Source organism: Podarcis erhardii, assembly GCF_964252035.2.
Source record: "Podarcis erhardii genome assembly, chromosome: 4".
In the NCBI taxonomy this organism is placed as follows: Eukaryota; Metazoa; Chordata; class Lepidosauria; order Squamata; family Lacertidae; genus Podarcis; species Podarcis erhardii.
Window position 1 is genome coordinate 97,750,351 of NC_138508.1, and position 23,053 is coordinate 97,773,403.

At 42.2% G+C, this 23,053-nt stretch overlaps 1 protein-coding gene and 1 long non-coding RNA gene across 12 annotated transcripts in view; one reads left to right on the forward strand and one right to left on the reverse strand.

The window, feature by feature from the left end:
* The window catches only part of LMO7 (LIM domain 7), a 154,640-nt gene that overhangs the window by 12,862 nt on the left and 118,725 nt on the right, over window positions 1-23,053 (reverse strand). For 5 of the 11 annotated variants that reach the window (XM_081857971.1, XM_081857967.1, XM_081857968.1 and 2 more), the window contains 11 exons: window positions 22,150-22,264; window positions 17,918-18,079; window positions 16,669-16,856; window positions 14,585-14,642; window positions 12,966-13,022; window positions 12,759-12,800; window positions 9,612-9,637; window positions 8,516-8,620; window positions 6,546-6,638; window positions 4,921-5,279; window positions 1,964-2,020 (listed from right to left, as the gene is read on the reverse strand). In XM_081857971.1, the coding sequence (XP_081714097.1) occupies window positions 1,964-2,020; window positions 4,921-5,279; window positions 6,546-6,638; window positions 8,516-8,620; window positions 9,612-9,637; window positions 12,759-12,800; window positions 12,966-13,022; window positions 14,585-14,642; window positions 16,669-16,856; window positions 17,918-18,079; window positions 22,150-22,264 (1,262 nt within the window). The remainder of the gene's footprint in view (window positions 1-1,963; window positions 2,021-4,920; window positions 5,280-6,545; window positions 6,639-8,515; window positions 8,621-9,611; window positions 9,638-12,758; window positions 12,801-12,965; window positions 13,023-14,584; window positions 14,643-16,668; window positions 16,857-17,917; window positions 18,080-22,149; window positions 22,265-23,053) is intronic. The other 6 variants (XM_081857970.1, XM_081857969.1, XM_081857973.1 and 3 more) reach the window with 5 other exon arrangements.
* On the forward strand, window positions 18,089-21,419 carry LOC309339898. Its single transcript, XR_014155631.1, has 2 exons — window positions 18,089-19,992; window positions 21,020-21,419. It is a non-coding gene; the product is annotated as an uncharacterized lncRNA (long non-coding RNA).

Genomic DNA, 23,053 nt, shown 5'->3' on the forward strand with positions numbered 1-23,053 from the left:
TGCTGCTTCCCTCCTCAGACTCTAGCACCACTGAGGCTGAAATGGCAGCAGTGGTGTAGCAGAGGACGACGGTTGCCAGGGTGCTACCACAGCCTGTCCTAGTTGTTCCTTTCACCGTGCTGCTCATGTGGCTGCCTACTGGCGACCACATGAACTGCCATGTGACAACAGCCTTATGATTTTATTATACAGAGAGATTTAATCCTGCACAGCATTTGCAAATTGTATGTCGGTATGGAGAACCATCCAGAGAACAGTCCAGACCCCTAAACTGCACTGCTGATGGGGATTAAGATGTGGTTGAGGTGTCCCTCAGCTGTATTCCACCAGTTTTTGGTTGGCCCAAATGGGGCATTTTAGAGGTGGGGTGGAGCAAGCGACAGATCTGATGGAACAAAAGCCAGCTCATTTCTTGCTGAGGGATCCAATCGGAGCCCCACTACTGGCCCAGCCTAAAAGCTGGTGCTGCGAAAGAGAAGAATCAACTGCCCCAACCTTCCCCGCAAGCAGCAGAACTGTAAATGTAGTATAGAGTCCACTGCTCCACAAGCTCTCTGCCTCTATCAGGATTGCACCCTTAAAGCAGTCAGGAAATAGGGTCAAGCAAATGCATATGGATAAAGCGAACAAGAGTCCCAGGAAGATTCGGAGGATTATAGACTGCAACATATTCAGCCAGTTCATTGTGATTTTCATTTGAAGAGGTACAATCATATAAGGTGGGAAATAACTGCTGTTTCAATGTTCACTACATAAGGACAAGATAACTAGGCACTAATGGGAAAATGCCTCAGACATATGGATATGAATGGAAGATGTAGCAATTAAAAATAGATCAGGAACACTGAACATATTTCCCCCCCGAACGTCCTATGTGACTACAGAAGCTCAGGCAAATCTTGTCACTGTTGATATCTTTGCTCACTTCTACGCCTACTCTTTGCTTTTCATATTTTAGATTATACAACCATGTGGGTGAGCAGCCTATAACAAAGTATGATGTAATGACGGTCAATAGTGGTTGAAGATAAAAAAATAACAGCTGAAATTATCTGGTGCCTCATTAAGCCAGTCACATCTTAATTTTCCTCTACGTTGAAACATATACTGATAAACATGGTGCAGAGGCTGTTGTGAATCACAGAATTACACTTTAACATCTGACTTTGTTACATTACATCATATCTGAAGGACTTCCAAAAATACTATTAGTATATGCTTTTATCTCTTCTAAAAACCCCAAAAATATTCTGCAGCTGTGGTGGCTTTGTTTTATTGTGGTTTGATCTAAGGCAGGGGTGACTCAACTAGGTTCTGCCCAGATGCTTGTATCAGACTCCTCACCCTCTGATCACTGGCCACATGTGCAGGAATTGAAGTTCCAACAACCTCCTTTACTAGACAAGATCTAAGGCAATGCTGCTGAAATGACACTTTATCCCATCATACTTCCATAAAAAGGTAAAGGGACCCCTGACCATTAGGTTCAGTCGTGACCGACTCTGGGGTTGCGGTGCTCATCTTGCTTTATTGGCTGAGGGAGCCGGCATACAGCTTCCAGGTCATGTGGCCAGCATGACTAAGTCGCTTCTGGCGAACCAGAGCAGCGCACGGAAACGCCGTTTACCTTCCCGCCAGAGTGGTACCTATTTATCTACTTGCACTCTAACATGCTTTCGAACTGTAGGTTGGCAGGAGCAGGGACCAAACAATGGGAGCTCACCCCGTCGTGGGGATTTGAACTGCCGACCTTCTGATCAGCAAGTCCTAGGCTCTGTGGTTTAACCCAAAGCGCCACCTGTGTCCCTCTTCATACTTCCATAGTTGCCCATTATTAAGTAATCCACAAACTAATGCTGTATTTCCCTAAGCTGTGCCAGGATTCCAGCATTTCAGAGGCACACTTGTAAAAGAATCCCAAACGAGCATAAATTGAAGGACAGGGAAACCAGCATAGTTTTACCTGTTAGTACTGAAGTAGCCTGTTGGTTCATCAGAATTTCTTGATGTTTCAAAATGCCTAAAGTAAACATGAATTAGAATGAATAGATTACACAGGAAGAGATATTCATTTGGCTGGCACTGCAGGAAGATACAAAACCATGAACAATAGCCTCCCACATATTGAACAAGAAATTCTTGCAAATCTAGATTTGCATCCAAGAAAACAGGAAGCTGTAGGAGAAGGGATGGCAGATTAGGAAGTTAGACCTGTTCTTTGTTGTATAATTTACAATAGCAGCATGACTTGTCTTAGAAATGCTCAGTGCCAAGTTCTGAGCATTTACAGTTTGCAAAATAAAAATAAAATAAAATGTATACACTGTATTTCACTTTTGCAATGCAAGATCTGAGGTTCTTATGCACTTGAATTCATTTTTAAGGATTGGACACAAACATTGGGAAGACACAGCGATGGTGTGACTGAGAAGCACATGGGCAAGGGAAATCTGTGGAGGGAGGAAGAGAAATTAAAACCTCCCCCTCTCTGCAAACTTACTTTCTCCAACTGAGCAATGAGAAAGCAAGGATCTGCTCCTATTTCTCAGTGGGCAGAGACAGCTGATTATTCAGGCAGCTTTCAGTGTGCCTGGATGGCAACTTCTCCTGGATTCCTTTTGGTGTGCTCAGAAAAGGGCAACCCTTAGTGCACAGAGAGGAAGCCACGGGAACTTTAAAAAAGCAGCTTGCAATGTTGCCTCTCTGGTGCACTAAGACGTGGGAGTGCAGTGCAGAATGTCTCATTGCAGAAAGAGAAGAAACTGGAGGGAGGGGAAAGAGACACAGAAAGGGATGGGTGCTAGTTAAAGGTGTGTGACTGTGTGCTGCCTGGCCACAGCCACCTATGCAAGGCAGTTTCCAAAAGCTTTACACTAGAGTAATGTGGCCCTTGCCTCCCCCCCCCCCCAAGGATTCCTGCCCTGGTTTAAATACAGGTAGATCTGCAAAATATTACAGTCCTGGTGGGCATCCATTGTAAGTGCTAAGGACTATATACACACAGCAAACTAAAGCAGTGGTGGCAAAACTGTTGCCCTCGAACGCTCACCAGCCTTGCCCAGCATGGCAAGGGGTGATGGAGCTAGAGGGCCACATATAAGCCTTCCTTGACCTAAACAAACATGCAGATGTAGTGCCTACGTGTCAGGGAGCTGACATCAGAACGAGAGGTGGAGGCAAGGCTCCACAGCGATGCAGGAGAGGGGACCAACGGGGGGAAGGAATTCAGTGTAACACCGGTAGAGAAGGGAGGGAAATGGAGGATTCGGAGAGAGGTCTCCAAGACCCTTCACCCGAGACTAGTGGGGAGAGCGCGGACACGCCTCTGCCTTCCCCTTACTTGCGCAGACGAGTTCCGCGCAGGGAAAGTAGGAGGAGACTTGGCGTCAAACAGCTCTTATGCTGGAAGAGGTTCAAGAAACACCCACTGACGGATTCTGCAAGTGACTGACCGACCACGGAGTGTGAGCTGTCAGCCAAAGCATGGTTGGCCAGGCAATCTAACCAAAACTGAAGGCAACTTACGCACAAGTAACCCCTTACAACCATTACACTACGTTAGCATCTATTCGCTTAAACCACGTTGGTTATCTATGCATCTGTTTGCAACAGGCCTGCAGCAGGCCTTGTTAACTGTAAATCACACAACAATAAGATGGTTTAAGAATGAGGGAGGCACAACTGATGGCAAATACTTAATCCAGCTTTCCTTGGTAAATTTTGCTGCAGTAGCTGCAACACATTTTTTTGGCTCAGGCTTTTGCTGGCAGAATACCTGATGATTCAGTGGCTTAACTGAAACCCATGAATGCAGAGCTTAACTGAAACAGTTCTTCTGGAAATCAGTCAGTGTAGTTTCATGGAGAGGGAAAGTGTTATAGTTATTATGGTTTAGTGATGGGGCAGAAACCTAAATGAGGGGTCTGGGCACCAGATTCATGATTCCTGCATCCTAACATATCAAGTTAGGATTGGCTCTAGAGTCCTCAAAAGTCCAGGGAGATCCTAACAGAGTCATATATGGGGTTCTTGCCCATTGTAGCACTTGGTGTCAGCCCTCCCGAAAGACCCAATTATTGATTTACGAAGGTGAGATGAGGATAAATGAAGAAAGCTTATTCTGGATGCTGTGACAAGAACTCCACTAGGACTTGGTTGCTGCTGCAAGTGTGTATTTGCATTCAGGGATACTTGCAGCCATGGCAAACAGAGCTTTTACCAAAATCCTACCACAAACCTCAACATAAATAGTCCAGTTAACAATCTGAAACTTACATTGTTTCAAAACAAGCCTATTGACTGATTCTATTGCTTTTTGCACTCACAAGTACTTGTGCATCAATATACCGTATTTTTCGCTCTATAGGACGCACTCTTCCCCCTCCTAAAATGAAGGGGAAATATGTGTGCGTCCTATGGAGCGATTGCAGGCTTTTGCTGAAGCACCGACCCGTCTTGCTCTCCAGGCTTCAGGAAGCTATCCGCAACAAGCTCGGGGGACAGCGGGGAGGCGGAGCGCCGCCTTCCCACTGTTCCCTGACCTGGTTTGGAGGCTGGTGGTGGGGGAAAGCAGTGCTCCCCCCCCGCCAGCCCCCAAGAGCAGGTCAAAAGGAACCCAAAGCCTCCGGAGCCCAGCGGGAACTCCCGCTGGGCTCCAGAGGCTTCGGGTGAATGCACCTTGAACGCACAGAACGCACCTTGTTTTAGAGGGGGAGAACAAGAAAAAAATATTTTTTTTCCTGTTCTCCCCGTCCTATGGTCCGGTGTGTTCTATGGTCCGGTGCGTCCAATAGAGCGAAAAATACGGTAATAAATTCTCATGAATATAAAGTATTTTAGTCGTACATTTTTTAGTTTATGCTTATGCCTTCTGTAGGTCACTATAGCAAAAAAACCCATAGCGAAACACTGAATGCACACCTTTGATACTGGGGCCTCTGTATCGAAGTTTCCTTGACTTGTTCAACCTGGAATTTCTGTTCTGCTGCTTCCTGATACCTCGGCTCCTCTGCATAGGACACATTTCGTTCCTTCTCACGTTCTAGTTCTTGGCGCTTCCTCTCTTGTTCTATTCGTAACGCAGTTGCTGCTTCTTCCAGTCTCTGGGCCTCCTCAAGACGTTTCCTTTCCTCTCCCTTCTTCTCCTGTTCTCGTTCTTCTTCCCATCGTCTACCAGCATCAGAATAGTCAGCCTTGTGATCTCCATTTGCTCTCCACATGGAAACAGGAGGTTCTTGTGCAGTTACAGACACAGTATTTGGCTTCAGTACAGTCTCCTCCTAGAAGAGAGTGCAAGGCTTATAAAAAGGAAGCAGACAGGATGGCGCAGAGTTTTAGGAAATGGAACCATTGAATATTATTAGCACTTGCCCTAGCCTCTAACTTTTAAAATTAGTGGTTTTTGCCATATTTAGCACATTTAGTACTTCTACTTACATTTTATTTTACTCATTTGCTTTAACTTAAAGCAGGCATTTATTTTTAAGTTTTAACCCATTTTTAGCTTTCTGTATTGTATTTCTTGTACACCGCTTAGGGATGATTGCAGTTAAGTGGTCCATTATCAACCATTTAAGTCTGTCACACTGTAAGTTTACATGATTAAATATGATATTTGCATTTTATGGATCTGGGAACTGAACGCTATACCTGCTAAGCCTCTGGCGACTGAACACTTGCAAATTAGTCAGCATGACCTGCACTGTAGAGCCCTCATGCAGGGCTAAAGCTATCTAAACTTTTCTTGAAGTCTTCCAGCAATCTCCATGGTCATGGACACAAACAACTAAAAGATCAATTGTAGTTTGTATGCAACCTGCCAGTTGCTGCTATTCATAAAAAAGAGAGAGAGCTTGCATAGGACCTTGGTACAAGCGAAGTTGAAATGAATAAAGGTGAGAGCGACAGTCTTTTGTCCATCCACCTTGTATCCAAATTGACAATGCATCCATTGTCAAAAAGAAGTCTTACCTGGACTTCCTTCTTAAGATTTTTAATTGAAACTGGCTTAAGGAAACAGATTGGCAACAGCTGGTGAAGGTAAGCAGTGACACAAAGACACAAATTAAGCCACCAACTACTACACAATATGTGTTTTGCAATAAGAAATTCTGCTTGGATCTCTTAGTACAGATTTCCCCAAATTAGTGCCTTCCAGATGGATCTGGACTTCAACATGGCTAATGGTCATGGTTGATGGCAGTTGTAGTTCAACAACATCTCAAGGACACCAGGTTGAGGAAACCTATCTAAATGGAACTGTTAGCATCTATTTTGACTTTCAATGTTTTTTGATGCACATTTTAAGATGATTTATCATTACTGCTAGAAACTCCTGCTATTCATGGATTTGTGATTTTTAGTTTGTCCTGATGACTCTATTATCATCATCCTGTTCCTGTTTAGATTTTCTTCTAGTGGAATATAGTTGCCTGCATTTCCTGATTCTGATGCATTTGCTTACTAGCCAGGGACAAAGCAAATTGTAAATTTTGTTCCATGGAGGTACGAAGAGAGGGTAATCCACAATAAGTTATAGAGCTCACCTCATTTAAGTATTTGGAGTTCTCCTTTTCAGCCTCTTTCTGAGCTTTCAGCCATTCTTCCTTCAGTCTCTCTTGTTCGCGCCTGTATTTCTCCTAGGTTTTTTAAAATAAAAAAGTATATTAATTTCATGGCATAATTAGCTGAACGTATATTTTCTGGCAATGTAAACTGCATAGAAATGTGGTATGTTCACTGTACTGTACAAAGTAAGATAAATCCATAGTTGGGCAAACCTTGCACACACTCTTTTACATTATAAATATGAGTTTCATTTCAAATAGTGCTCTCTCAATAATGTCAAAAACTCAGTACTCTTATGAAAGCTAGTTCTGGCAAATCAATGGTAAGGGAAGGTACTTTCTGATATACCAAAACAGCACTTTTGAGGATGTGTAAAGGCATGGGTGGCACTGTGGTCTAAACCACTGAGCCTAGGGCTTGCCAATTGGAAGGTCGGTGGTTTGAATCCCCGCAACAGGGTGAGCTCCCATTGTTTGGCCCCAGCTCCTGCCAACCTAGCAGTTCGAAAGCACATCAAAGTGCAAGTAGATAAATAGGTACTGCTCTGGTGGGAAGGTAAACAGCATTTCTGTGTGCTGCTCTGGTTTTGCCAGAAGCGGCTTAGTCATGCTGGCCACATGACCTGGAAAAACTGTCTGCGGACAAACGTGAGCTCCCTTGGCCAGTAAAGCAAAATGAGCACCGCAACCCCAGAGACATTCACAACTGGACAACTGCCGGAGTCCTTTACTTTTACCTTTAAAGGCATGGTGGTGTGGAAGTATAATACAAATTTGTAATTGATTCTAACGCTGCACAAATACCGTAATTGTTACTTTGGTACTTTCTTATTTACCTAATATTTTACTTCTTCCTATAAGAAGCAACCCAATCTTCCTAGAAAGGAATGGGTTAACCTTAACTTCTGTTTAGGGAGCAAAAATAAGTCATCAGACTTTTAACATTTCATCTCAAAGCAGGATTCGGTTTTGTCTCAGGCATCTAATTTCTCAGAGATTTATGCAATGGATTAGAACATAGGGTTGGACAGTAATAAACACACAACTAGTTTTCAGACAGCAGCATTCAGGATGCATAAGAACATATTAAGATGGCATATGCTTTGCCCCAGAAGCCTTTTACTCTAAAACAGATGATAAGACATCAAAATAGGATGAACTCAGAGGTGCTTATTTGGAAATAAAACCTATTAGCAAAATGAGATTTTATTCTAAGTATCTATACAAAGGGTTGAACCACAAAGCAATTATAAACCACATATTGATAATAATAATAATAATAATAATAATTTATTATTTATACCCCGCCCATCTGGCTGAGTTTCCCCAGCCACTCTGGGCGGCTCCCAATCAGTATTAAAAACAATACAGCATTACATATTAAAAACATCCCTGAACAGGGCTGCCTTAAGATGTCTTCTGAACGTCAGGTAATTCTTTATCTCTTTGACATCTGATGGGAGGGCGTTCCACAGGGCGGGCGCCACTACCAAGAAGGCCCTCTGTCTGGTTCCCTGTAGCCTCACTTCTCGCAATGAGGGAACCGCCAGAAGGCCCTCGGCGCTGGATCTCAGTGTCCGGGCTGAACGATGGGGGTGGAGACGCTCCTTCAGGTATACAGGACCGAGGCCGTTTAGGGCTTTAAAGGTCAGCACCAACACTTTGAATCGTGCTCGGAAACGTACTGGGAGCCAATGCAGATCTCTCAGAACCGGTGTTATGTGGTCCCATGTTTCGTATTAATGGTGGGGATTTCCATCTTTAATTGTTTTAAAATAGCAGTTATATTCTCCCCAAAACCTAGCTTCACTAAGTTAACCTTAAATCACTATAGACCATTTCTATTGGCAGCCTAAATTCCAGGGTAGGCTTATATGGGAGGTCAGTCTGACTGGCCAAATCCAGAGCCAACCTTGTAGTGATGGACATTGCATTATTAAGGTCCACACCTGAAGTAAGCGATCCTGTTCTGCTTGCCATTTCTCTTGTCTTTTTCTTTCTTCCTCTTGATCCCAGGCCCAGCGGCTAGAAGCACTGATGGGCGGAACTGGGAGCTGAAACACAGAAACATAAAATTATCTAGAGCAGAATGTTTTGTTTTGCTTTGAACACACACACACAAAAATTTACAATGTCAGTTACAGTCTTAGACCAGAAATAGATATTTGGCAGTGAACATGGATTCCCAATCTTGAATTTGTCTTAAGTTTGACAGAGTGGGCAGATAAGGAAAATGCTTAATCCTGCACACTTTTGCTCTGCAAGCTATCACACCCACCCAACTTGGCCAGTCTTGGAAAATGCCCAAGGAAAAGGAGGGCTCAGCTCTGTTCCTTCCCGCTTCCATGGGCAGTACACATCCCAGGTTTGTGTATTAGAGGCAATTTGAACTGCTAGGTTGGCAGAAGTTGGGACAGAGCAACGGGAGTTCATTCTGCCGCACAGATTCCAACTGCCAACCCTATGATTGGCAAATCCAAGAGGCTCAGTGGTTTAGACCAAAGCACCAAACGCCGGCTCCCTCGACCTGAAGTGAAATGAGTGCAGCACCCCATAGTCGCCTTTGACTGAATTTAACCATCTAAGGATCCTTTACCTTTTTACCTTTAGAGGCAACGTGATGTTGGGAGTACTTTTTGCTCCAAACATCTGGTTCCATTCCTTGTTCACCAAATAAAACTATCTTATGAAGAACCTTTCTTTAGGTTTCAAGCAGGTAGATTTACAGTCACGGGGTGGTAATCCACTATAATAATTAACATGACTAAGCTAGATCCATTAACTTTAACAGGTCTGCTCTGAGCAAATATTAGTTGAATACCACCCATAGTTCTTGTTCATCAGTTTTTAAAGTAATAATTTTCATGATAATGTGTGAGTGTATATTTTTCCCCAAGTTATGCATTATTCTATTTTATCTCATAATAACATCTTTATTGCTTTGAGTATTCATTTTCATTTGTGGGAATGTACGTATTTTTTAATGTTATATTATTATCTCATTAGTTAAATACTATTTACTATAACTTAAGCAGCAATACTCACATCAGGAATGGCAGGCTCTGGGCCTCCTGGCAGTGAGAAGAAATAATTTTAAAAAGAAAGAAAAGGAAACTTTGTTAGTATGACCTGGAAGATACCATTTAAAGTTGTAGGCTATTGGAAGGCACTATTTAAGCTGTTGGGCCCATTCCCTTATCAGGTGAAGGACTTTCAGATGAACAAACACCTATTAGAATTGTATGATTTTACAGTTTTTCATCAGTTGGACAAGCAAGGGACAAACAGCTGTTCTACACAGAAAAACACACAACTACGATGGTAATCTTAAGGGTGAATATGTGCGTCACCACATCAAGAGAAAACCCTGAGAGAAGTCTTTATTTTCCCCAGACTTTCTCCAGGGTTTCATAATGCTTGCCAAAGCAGTATTTTTTCAGGAATGTTATATTCCCGCATTTTTTCCAGATCGTAATCCACCACAGGCTTCTGACCACAATAAGCAGGAAAAGATAGCAGCTGTAGGACAATTAGGGAGTAAGGATCTCTCAGTATGCATTGAAACGTGGATAGTCTTAGAATGATATGAGGAACAGCAAAACAAAAACACACAAAAAGAGATATCGGGATTAATATATCACAAGTCAAATTCAGTGAACTGGGTTGGAAAAGACCTCCCTCTTTCCTCCTCTCCCCAGCCAGAAACGAGGAGTGCACCAGAAAAAGATGGACACATCCTATTCCCTGCCCCAAAAGTTGAGTAGCACTGGCAGAAAGCACAGTACAAAAACAGGCTGCATGAGCACAGCACATAGTTCATAGGGGCTGGATGCAAGATTCATGCACAATGGAAATAGGAAATATCAACTTAATGGATATCTACAAATTTGTAGACACAGCATAGATAGCTGTAAATATGCAATAATATTACTTAATATTGCTTTAGTCTTAAAAGAATTCATCTCAACTTTAGCAATACCACAAAGTTCACTAAAGAATCTTCTTTTAAAAACCTGGCTAGAACCACCAAGCCACTTTTCAATTAGAGATAAGCAAAAGCTCAACGCAAAGAATGCACTGGGGAAAAAACCCACTTTTACTAACGCAGTATGCAATTAAACAATGTATTATCTGAAAGTTACTACTCATGTACTTTTCTGAAGGTCTAGGGCCATCAATAGGGATGGCTCCCTTTTTGTTGTTCTTAAAGAAACAGCTGCACATACATTTTTATCTTGCTTACCAACGACATTACATTGGTGTATAATTCACTTTCATTCCAACCACAGTTTAACTTCTATGTGATTCTCCTTAGCACCCATTTTTGCAATGCCAAAACCAACCACATACAACAGATGGGTCAAGTTGTGCTTTTTGCTTTGTCTGATAGATTTTTTAAAAAAATTACTAGATATATTAATCACTCAGCATAATGCTCTTAGGGCAGCGTATATAAAAATAATAAAAACACGCACAACAGAGGTCAAATACAAAATCAGTAGGATTGGTTAAGTGCTCCTGCACTGGAACTGAATGCTGAGAAACTGCACAACTTCCAGAGAATTGCAACACTAGCAGTAATATATATTACTGCTAGTGTTGCAATTCTCTGGAAGTTACTTTAATACTTTATATACAGTGGTGCCTCGCAAGACGAAATTAATCTGTTCCATTAGGCTCTTCGTATAGTGGTTTTTTTGTCTTGCGAAGCAAGACCATTGACAGCTTAGCAGATTAGCGCTATTAGCGGTTTAGCGGCTTTTAGCGATCAGCTGTTAAGCGGCTTATCAGCGGAACAGCTGATAAGCGGCTTAGCGGCTTAGGAAAGGGGGGGAAGGGGGAAAAACCCGCAGGAACTCGCAAGACGTTTTCGTCTTGCGAAGCAAGCCCATAGGGAAATTCATTTTGCGAAGCGCCTCCAAAATGGAAAACCCTTTCGTCTAGCGGGTTTTCCGTCTTGCGAGGCGTTCGTCTTGCGGGGCACCACTGTATACACAAAATAAAGTACTGGGATTATGGTGGCAGACTGCAAATAATTGTGTAGAGGTTGTTATCTCTTCTGGTCTACTGTATAGGAAGCGTTTAACAATAATTTCCCATCTGCAACACATGGGCACTCTCAGCGGTATTTGTTATCGAGGGAAGATACGTATTTTTACTTATTAGTGACAACAAAGTCTCTTTGCAACAGCTCCATCCCGACAGAAGATGAGCGGACTCTCACATCAGATGACAAACATGCGATAAAAAGATGAAGTGGAAAATTCGAAGGAAACCAGTGAAGATAATAAGACCACGTTCCATACCTGTCCAGCAGTCTGTATTGTGAAGCTCATTCCATGTTTGGAAAAGCCCTATCTGCACAGCCAGAGAAGCGGAGGGATTGAAATGTACAAGCAGGCCAAGGCCTCCCATTCTCCCCTCCGTTGGCTTTGCAAAGAACTTATAGAGGAATATGCCATCACAATAAAGGATGTTTGACAGCTATGCTGAGACATTGCAGATACCTGCGCTAACCCCATAAGCGCAGGAGGTACTGTAATTAACTCAGCAGTATATCACTAGGACAAACCATCCAAACAGAGTCAAAGAGAAGCATTTTAATATTTTGTACTTATCAAAGGGACGTATATATTCAAGGGAAAACAGAACTTTGGTGATACTTAATGTTATAATAAATGTGAAGTGCCTTAATCACTTCAACACATTCCATGTGCACAAAAAATACTGAAACAGGTAGAAGCAAATTACTGAAGTGAAAATGAAGGAGGTGAGATGCAACATGCACAGCACACTAGGAGAAGCCTTAGAGAATTGTGACAAACCATTCACAGCCGAGACACTGTCATTTGGATTCTTAAAACCCTTTTCCAAAGTATTTTGGAGCCATAAGATTTGCTCATGGTTATGGAACAGGCATTTTGTAATTAGCTACTGCATACTAATCTGCCAATTTTTAATAAATCTAAATCGTATTATGAATACATTTAAATTTGACTGCATTTCTCGGGTTGGGAATTTATTATGTAGCATGTCTGCTGCGTTGCTCAGCGTAATGGCATTTTGTAGGAAAGCTGCAAATCCGAACAAAGGTTTCTGTACTTCACACTGCTCCCCAGTGAGAAGAGCGTTTGAACAAATATCAGAAGTGTAAAAGGTTTGAGATACAGAGGAACACACAAAGCCCATTACCACAAAGGTAGACCCATGAATTGTAAGAAAAACCTGATGACCCTAAGGAAAGAATGGAAACAGATTAAGCTAGTTTGGCATGACGGCAACAATCAATGACTGAAGAAACTTAGAACCCAACACCAGAGACTTGTTAAGAAGAATGTACATTGGGGAACAATTTCATGAAAGTACATGAAATGTTAGCTTTTGGGGTTTGTTTTTTACCTTGTTCAAAAAACTGTGATCGCCTTTTTAAGTTTTTCAAAGAAATGGGTTCTGTGTCTATTTGAAAAAAATATGAAGATACAAAACAAGTCAGTGTGGTGTGGTTTGGCTTTATATAATATCCGTCCAATGGATAAACACTATTCAGAGCATCCAACTTAAGCTGCATTGAAACAAACATCTTGCCAGCATAGTAGCCTATGTCATAGGAATGTGTACTCCTACTCTATACATCATCTTTCAGTGTTCAAATTTCAGCAGAGGCAGAGCTAGGGCAGTAAACGAGATTGCTGGGAAACAAACAACCAGAAAACCTGGACATTGACTTCTGTTCGTTTCATTGGGTGGCCTGGGATAAGTCATTATCTCTTGGCCTGAACAATCTTACAGGGTTGCTGTAATATACTTCCACATCGGTGCCCTGAACTCCTTGGATGAAGGGTGAGATAAAACATGTAGTAATATCATTAAATGTTGTCCTGTAGGGTCTGGATGGGCTTCTTGCTCAGACAAATGTTTCTTTCAATTCTTTAGTTATTTATCATTTTGTACACGCAACTTCTATTCAGCTTGCCTTTTTAGAAAGCTCACATCAGCCTAAATATAACTCTCAAACAAAACAAATCTTAAATAAGTGCACTGAGCTCATGACAAGTATCAGGTGTCCTTAGATCAGCAAATGCGGTGTTTTCTTGCCAGTGGAGGGTTCACTTCAATTTCTATGTGCTGCAGGCCGGAATTATAAAAATGCATTCTTAATCTAACTGCATGGGTATAGGCCAGACTTGAGAAACTTGGGCTCCCAAATTTTGCTGGACCACAACTCCCATCATCCTTATCTACCAGGACCAATGAGGATGATGGGAGTTGTGGGCCAACAATATCTGGGGATCCAAGTTTGAGAAAGGCTGGCATAGGCACACTAAGCTGTTGCCATCAACACACCACTGAAATAGATGGAAACTGCAAGGGAAACTAAGCTCTTGGTCTGAAATGCATTCTAGTTTTATATTACAGGATAGGTTTTCTCTTCATTTGCCTTCCTCAAAAGTCTAAACTTTCAAAAAACATACACTAACTCCAAGTCTTACTGGGCACACATAAATTTTCACCATACAATTTTCTACACATTGAATATACTTTTCTTTTTTCTTTCAAAAAGCATTTTATAGAGTATCTCCCTCCTAGCACACATGCACGCGCGCGCACACACACACACACACACACACACAGAAGCTCGGATTGACGTGACAGTGAAAGGCAGGTAATCCTGTGAACTTGCTAGGACCTCAACGCCAGTACTGTTTAAAATTATTTCTGCCTTCCCCCCTCTCTTCTTTCATTCTTATTACGCACACTCATATTGTCAGTCATCCAGAAATAAAGGAACTAGCTGCCATCTTGTTAGCAGTTCTTTATATATGCACAATGCTTCCAGAAGAGAACCCAATTTGTCTTCTGCATGCAATTATATTTATGAGGCACCTAAGAAAATTGGAAGTTCTTATATTTCAACTGTACACAACTCCCCAGTACACCATATCCACTAGGTATACATTTTCCCCTTCAATCCCAACCATTGCCTACAGATAGCAATTGGAAAGTTTTGATGGTTTTACCTTTTTTCTCACTGGAATTTGCATCTCCTTGCATTCCATTGACCTTTGTTTCTGAATCCTGAAACCAGAAAAATTAACATACTGAAATATTTCCATGACTCTTAACTTTATCCCCCACCCCCACCCCCGCAAAAAAAAAAACTTATAACTACAACGGCTTTTGACACTCCTGGTAAGCCATGCAACCTGTAAAGCTAAAATAGATATTTTTGATCCTACCCCTAAAGAACTTTACTTTTATGCATATTTAATAAATGATGTAGAGTGAACAATCATTCATCTAGTAATTTATTACTGGATTTAAAATCTAAAAGATCTAGCAATCAGTTCATGTGCCATTATGGGCTTCTGATGCTTAGAAAATCAAGAGAAGAGATTTCATGGAACTTGTTCCTCCGTCTTCAAGAAGGAAAGGGTTATGCAAATGTTTCTCAGACTTCTGGCAGCTAAGTTAAGTTTTCCGATTTACCGTATTTTTCGCTCTATAACACGCACCTGACCATAACACACACGTAGTTTTTAGAGGAGGAAAACAAGAAAAAAAATATTCTGAATCAAATGTTGTACTAAACTATTTAATAAACAAGGCAAAGCAGCCAACTCCTAGGCAAAGCAGCCAACTCCTATGGGCCTAGGTGCCTTCACCCCCCCCCATTAAATATTTGAGGGAGTCATCCCCCACCCCCCATTGTGGTATGTGAGGTGGGGCTTACCTGGCTGCCCCCCAATATTGTTTGAAGTTGGAAGAGGAAGGGAGGGAGGGAAGGAAGAGAGAGGGGGAACTCACATTTGTGCAGCTGCCTTGCCTCGAACGGGAGCAAAAAGAGGAGGAGGAGACACAGGGACACGAGCCTTGTAAGCCGCTTTGTTTGAATTTACTGGTGAGGTGCTGGGGGATGGACGGAAGGGGATGCCCTCTTTGTCCCTCCTTCCGGCTCATTGTAAAGAAAGCAGAGCCGCTTACATGTGTGTAAGGGAGAGCCATAGAGCAGGCAGACACTGAGAATCTGAATGCGCTCAGCTGTTGCCGGCTTCCCTCCCAGCGACAGAGGAGGAGAGGAGAGGCTGCAGAAAAGCCAGCAAGAGCGGCTCCTCCCGCCTGCATTCGCTCCATAACACGCACACACATTTCCCTTTATCTTTTTTGGGGGGGAACTGCGTGTTATGGTGCGAAAAGTACGGTAATACTGAACATGCAAGATGGTAACTGGCACGCTCATTGATTTGCTTTGTCGCAAATAACTGGCTAGTAATTTGCTTTGTTGTTGCACTGGGAGAAGCTGAATGATCCAATGAATGAATGGACAACCAGGAAATTGAGAGCTAAATTTGTGGTTCAACTCTGAATTGCTTTTGGTTTTCTGGTGGGTGGTGGTGGGTTTTTTGGATATCTGTTCTGTGGAGGTTTATAGATAAATACAATTATTGCCTACCCACCCAAGGCGGTGCAAGACATGCAATAGGGAAAAATTACCTACCTGGATGGGAAGAAAGCAAGGCCAGAACAGAGAAACTACATGACAGCAGTGAGCAGATGCCTCTATGGGTATTTACATTGGGTTCACAGGAAACTCCAGTAAGGAAAAAAAGTTTCCTGCAGTATACTAATGCTTCTCTCATAGCGCAAGAGAACGACTGACTTACGTTGCCAGAACATGCAGTAGAAATATCTGGCCACATCACTTTTACATGTCCTGGCATAAAAAGTTGCTGGCCTGCATCACCACCTAGCTAACAAAAGGACCTGGACTTCTGGTCAACAGGCCAAGACAACATTTCTTCATTAACCGAACCTTGGAGACGTTTAACTTTTATTAAGTGAGTACTTTCTAGGTGTTGGGAAAGATGGAGGGCACAAGGAGAAGGGGACGACAGAGGACGAGATGGTTGGACAGTGTTCTCGAAGCTACCAAGATGAGTTTGACCAAACTGCGGGTGCCTGGCGTGCTCTGGTCCATGGGGTCACGAAGAGTCGGACACGACTAAACAACTAAACAACAACAACAACTTTCTAGGCACAGTTTACTGTGGCTGAGAGAAGAAATGCAGAACCTCTTCCCAAATGCAAACGTAGGCATACTTACATCATTTTGAAAATTGTTGTGCAAGTCTTTTTGTGCTGATATGCTTTGACTTTTGGCTGAAGTGCTGTCCGCAGATGTCGCATCAATCCATTTGTTCTCAGGTGTACCTATAATGTTGGTAGCCATACTGGTGAGATTGAGGATTTTGTGCCTTGCATATGGCAGGGAAGGCTGGTCTTTGCCCCAGTCTGATTGGCATGTGGAGATCAAAAAATTGAAAAGTAGACAGGGAAGATGTCAAAGCATAAAGAAAAAGACTTAATGAAAATACATCAAAACCAAAACACACACAAAAAAGACAGGAAGACAGATGAAGTAGAAAGTGAATTGGAATTTGTATGTGTGGAAATTGGTTAGGGCTTTTTATGAACAGACCGCCTTCCCCCAAAAAGCAAGCATTAGTCAAAGGCAAGCACAATGAACAATAGCAAGTTTACTAACTTTTATTCTTCAACTACAGGTATACACTACAGTGCTAGAATATCTGGACAGAGAAAGGACCTAATTGCAAGGGTTTGGTGTGGGGAATCGATCACATGGATGCTCTTCCAGGAAACTGAACCACAGAACTACTAATAAAAGTGCTAGATTCTTTCTGCATCTCTCTGACAATGTCAGGAAAATCAGTACAGTGGTGCCTCGCAAGACGAAATTAATCCGTTCCGTGAGGCTCTTCGTATAGCGGTTTTTTCGTCTTGCGAAGCAAGCCCATTGACAGCTTAGCGGATTAGCGCTATTAGCGGTTTAGTGGCTTTTAGCGGATCAGCTAATAAGCAGCTTAGGGCTTAGGAAAAGGGGGGGGGAAGGGGGAAAACCCCACAGGAACTCACAAGACATTTTCGTCTTGCGAAGCAAGCCCATAGGGAAATTCGTTTTGCGAAGCGCCTCCAAAACGGAAAACCCTTTCGTCTAGCGGGTTTTCCGTCTTGCAAGGCGTTCGTCTTGCGGGGCAGCACTGTACTTCTGAAGGCTGGGGGAACAAGAAACCTACGTGGATATATTTCTCTTAAATCTCCCGTTTAAGAAAAGTAGATTTGCTAATGCAGAATTACACAGCTTTAACACATGCAAAAAACAACCCAAAATTAACAACAGCAGGAACTGTATTTACAATAAGCAGGTGCTGCCAGGAAAAAGCTGTTGCTGCAGAAGGCTGCAGAAATAAAGGACTCATCCATCCCAACAAGTTCGCAGGCAAAGAACAGACACCTTTCAGGTCACGCAGAAGTCACCCCAAGTAAAAGCTCACCCTTCTTGCCGTATCGCCTAACATCCATGACAAGGTTTCCAGTTTCTAGTGAGCTGCCGATGGCTGCTTCCCACTGACTCTGGTCCATACCTGAAACCTTTGTGCCATTGAGAGTAAGGATTTCATCCTCAACATTCAATTGGCAAAAGTCTGCTGGGCTACCTGGTGGTGATGGAAAGATGAGAGCTAACTTGTAACGTCAGAAACATGGGGCAGCTAAATAAAAAAGGCACGGACTTTAATTTTTTATGTTAGTTTCAAGGCTTATTTTTTGTATGTTTTATCTTTGTGAGAGCTGCTGCAAGTGCTGCACTGCCTTGGAAAGAAAATGGGGGGATTTTTTAAGAAGCCACTGAATAACTACCAGGACTTGTCATTCATATTTAACATACAATATGTCTTTTCTTGTGCCTAAGACATAACTAAGCCGCTTCTGGCGAACCAGAGCAGCACATGGAAATACCGTTTACCTTCCCGCCAGAGCGGTACCTATTTATCTACTTGCACTTTGACGTGCTTTCGAACTGCTAGGTTGGCAGGAGCAGGGACCGAGCAACGGGAGCTCACCCCGTCGCGGGGATTTGAATCACCGACCTTCTGATCGGCAAGCCCTAGGCTCTGTGGTTTAGACCACAGCGCCACCACATCCCGCCTAGGAACTACTTCTATGCAAATAATTGTTGGAGTGCACCTTTGGGGGTGAAGTCAAACCATTGGAGAGTTACAGGGCCTGCTGTGGCTATAGATACTGGTATGGAAGAGACATGTTTTGTTGCAGCTGGGGCAGATGAAGGCGCCTAGACGTGCTGCTACAAGTGCACCATGTCGTTAAAAGTGTGGATTAATTCAAAGACACAAGAGGTACAAATAATCATAATGACTCAGCATTTATTGATAGTTAATTGACATGACTAGAATAGTTTGGTATTTTTATAGGCGTAAAGGTTTGTTGTGAATACAAAGCCAAGCAGTTAAGGGGGTGTGGCAGTTTCTTGGTTTTGCAAATTGTGAACAAGGATCTCCTTCCCTCCTACATTAAAAAAAAAATGCTAAAAAGGCAAAAGCAACAAATGATCCTACATAAATCTAATATGCCACCCTAACAGAACCGCCAGAGAATCACTGCTGTTTTGCAACTTGTTATCTATGTCGCCTCTGTGAACATTTTAAAAACACACTCATATTTCCTCTGTTTACACTGGTTTTCAACCATGTTGCTTAGCACAGCAGAGAAGTGTGAACACTTCAGAGCACTTTCCCACCCAAGATCAGGAGCACTTGCCAATATCAGTTCCAAGTTATGAAATGAGATTTTTTTAAAAAACAGGCACCCTCAAAGGCACACTCCTCCACTGTCTCCCGAGACAGATGGATGCCAACCGTGGTGAAATTTTAATAACCTTTTCTATCACCAACCCCACACCTGTTTCCCATCTTTTCCCCCAAGGAGCTGACATGTGAGGTTACTCAGCTTTAGTCTAACTCAGGCATGTCCAACTTTCAAGAAATTGGGATCTACTCCCACTATAAATAAACCTGGCAGTGATCTACCCAAATTGTCATTGTTGTTGAGCTTTTTTTAGGTGGTGGGAGGGTCCTGAGATCTACCACGGTCTACCTTTTGGACATCCCTGTTCTAACTCATCTGCAACATTGACAGTGAACCTGCCAGACCAACATTACCAGAATGGAGACCTGAATCCAGGGTTCTCCTGCCCAAGTTAATGCCACGCTGGCTCTAAAGCACATTTCAGGTTTTCATGCAGAAAGTTCCAGGTGCAACACCCAACATCTTCAACTAATAAGGTCTCGGACAACAGTTCTGTGAAAGACTTCTCTGCTCAGTGCTATCCAGCAGAGCTATTCCATGTTGTGAAGGACCTTTTACATCATGGCAGGCAGAAGTTACATGAGGTCACAGAACCCTATTGTGACCTATTTGCAAAGCACTTTGCAGATAAAATTACTTAGATCAGCTCCGACTTGAACTTCACAGGAGTCCGGAGGAATTTTGGATTAGAGAGTCTGTTTGTCCTGTTTAATTGGATAGCTTTCAGCTGATTGGCTGTGAGGAGGTAGGCAAAATCTCTGGGGGGAAATGGATTCAATGGCCCATTATCTTGATTATTGCTTATCCTGTATGATAAATCAACTGTCTCAGCTTCTGTTGAGCCAAGGACACTATAGAATGCTTCCCTTTGGCCATAAAGAGGCAGTGATACGACTTCTGTTTAGCAAACTATCTTTGGACCACCTTGAAGCTGAGTAGCTATAGTTCATTGACTAATATGGTTACTTCGAGCTGGGCTACTGCAGTGCATACTTTCTGGGGCTTCCCTTGTGCTTGATACAGAAGCTGCAGTTAGCACAGAATGCTGCAATGCAATTGCTGACAGAAGTGAGACCTTGTCAGCATATAACACCTGAGCTCAGAGATCTGCGCAGGTTGTCAATTTGTTACCGGGTCAAGTTGAAAGCTCTTCCCCACGGCCTGTGCCATCTAGCGTTCTGTAAGGATCTATCATTTTCTCCATGCTTCTTAATATATGCATGAATGTGCAGAGAGAGGTCATTAGCTTCTGGGCTGTATTCAAAGCACTGGCCATTCAGGGTTTTATAGGTTGAGATATTTCCTGATGTAGCTTCTACTCCAATGAATGACTTGCCAAGTAAGGTTCAGGAGGCCTGTTGCGATACTGCTTTTCAGGAGGCTGGTGAAGAATTGTTTTTTTAAAAAGGTTTTTGATTCTGATAGCAAAAATTTGATAGGTTTTTGATAGCAGAATCTGGATGGCTATTGGCCATGTATGATCTAGCTGGGATTCCTACATTGCATGGGGTTGGGATAGATGAACCTCGGGGTCCCTTTCAACTCTACAGTTCTTTGATTCTATGATTAATGGTGCAGTTTGGCCAGCTCAGTTTGTTGCTGGAATTTGTTAAACAGGGTGGATGCCGTTAATTCCTTAATCTGAATGTAAATTGTGGTGCTTTGGCAATTCTGTCTGTTTTTATTGCTGTTTGTGCCACCCTGAGTTTTCTTGGAGAAGCAGTAGGGACTGGACTTTTAAAAGATAAATAATAAAAATTATTCTGCTTTAGGCCTGGGAGAGCAGCTATCAATATGTGCCCACAGCAGTGGGAAAATGAACCAATCGCCTGACAAGAGGGTGACAGCTGCATGTGTTAAGATTGTTGCCTGAATTTATAACTTCATGGCATCTACTTGTACCGAAAGCACCACAATCAACGTTGCCTGTGCTAAGTTTCACGGATTCAGGAGTTGTCTCAGACTTGTTGTAGGTCAGACTCTGAGCTTCTTTAATTATTAAAATCTTAATCTCACTGCTTAGTAAATTACAGAAAAACCTTTACTGCTCCTTCTGCTATCGCATGCTTCATTGTCGAAGAGCTCTAATGAATTCCTTCTGGGAGGCCAGAAAGACAAACTACAGTTTCTATTAGGGAAATAATCCTTTTTTGTTGTTTTAAGAGTAGGGGGGGAGGACGACAAAGTTTTGTAAATTAATGACGCTTTACAACAAAGCAATACTGCTGATATAATTTCTTCACAAAAATGTCATGCAAGTCAAAGAGCTGATATAAGAGACATCATTTATTTCCTCTGAAGTCTTGGAAGGGTGTTACTTGAATATGAAAAGGTTGATAAATTTAAAATTCTAGCTCAGCTAAAGCTTGCTTATTTTCTTTTAATGCTATTAATGATCATCATAATTTGTTACTTATATGTTATGATGTCATACATTGTTTTGTTTTTGTCACAAAAGGAAATAAAATTTATTTTTAAAAAACAACCATCATTATTTTATTCAGAGGCAACTAAGAATTTATTGACAGTATTGTCAATGAGTTTAACTACATAAAAGACAAAAGACAAATCTTACCTTCTTCCTTGCATGCAAATTATTTAAAAAAGTGCAATGCATCTATAGGAGAAAATTAATTAACTTTTGGGGTGGAAACATTTTTTTCCTGGCTGCTACTGGAGATCTACAGTTGACAACATAATCAATCACACATGCAAATAAGAAGAACACAAATTAATCTTAGAGCATTCTCTCTCTACCATTCCCAACAGTTTTTCTTTTTCCAGGAGCCTTGCCACCCGAATCTGCAACCTGAATTCTTCAGATCAATTTATATCAATTGCTTGCCTTCCAATTAACTTTCTCCAGGCAAGCACATTAAGAATTTTACATGGGAATTTTTACCTTCTTCTATTGACTTCACGAAGACTCCAGAAGGATCCTGGTGCACTGCAAACCCAAAACTCCGACTGCTACCCGGTCTCTGGTTTATACTGATTCTCATATCACTGTACTGGTCCTGAAAAAAAAAAATAGAACATGATACTGCAGTATCTGGTGTCACAGGCTCCTACATGGAGGAAAGTCTATCCATTAAATAGGTGAGGCAACTTACAATGTGCGCTCTGGGCTTTTAAATTATCTATCAAGCAGACAGAAGTGTTCTCTGAACTAAAAAAGGCTAGCTAGTGCTTTACTTTGGCAACTAATTTTAAATTTTGCATTCTTATAAATACTTGGGCCTTGCTGATAAGACCTATTAAGAGGTGCTTCAGCGGACAGAAAGTAAACCCTTTGATACGCATACCAGTGATGACAGGCAGTTCAATTGCTCAAACAACTACGTTTTTACTTCTGCCTCTTGCATTCAGCAAATGAAGACTAACTCGAGATTAAAAAACGCTCCAGGCTCATTTGGTGGTGATTCCCCCCCAAAAAAGCTCAGCAACTTTGGCCAAAACAAACAAACAAACAAACAAACAAACAGCTCCACCCTATGGCAACCCTAGATTAACTCACTCACCTCAGGTGGAAGATGTTCTGGTGCATTTCCTAGAGGCAAATCTCCTGATTAGTGTGAATGTAAAAGTTTTTTTGGGGGGAACGGGTGGATCCACAGCTCAGAGGAAGGGTGCTTAATCCTTTTCATGCCTTCCTGTCATCACGCTAGCACAGGACAAGGCAGGCTGTACATACAGCTGAACACCGGGTCTGGGTGTTTTACTTCTGCACACTTGAATCAAGTTTGGATTGAAGGAGAGGGAACCAGCTGGGGGTATCCAACTTCATTAACCAACTAATTTTTATA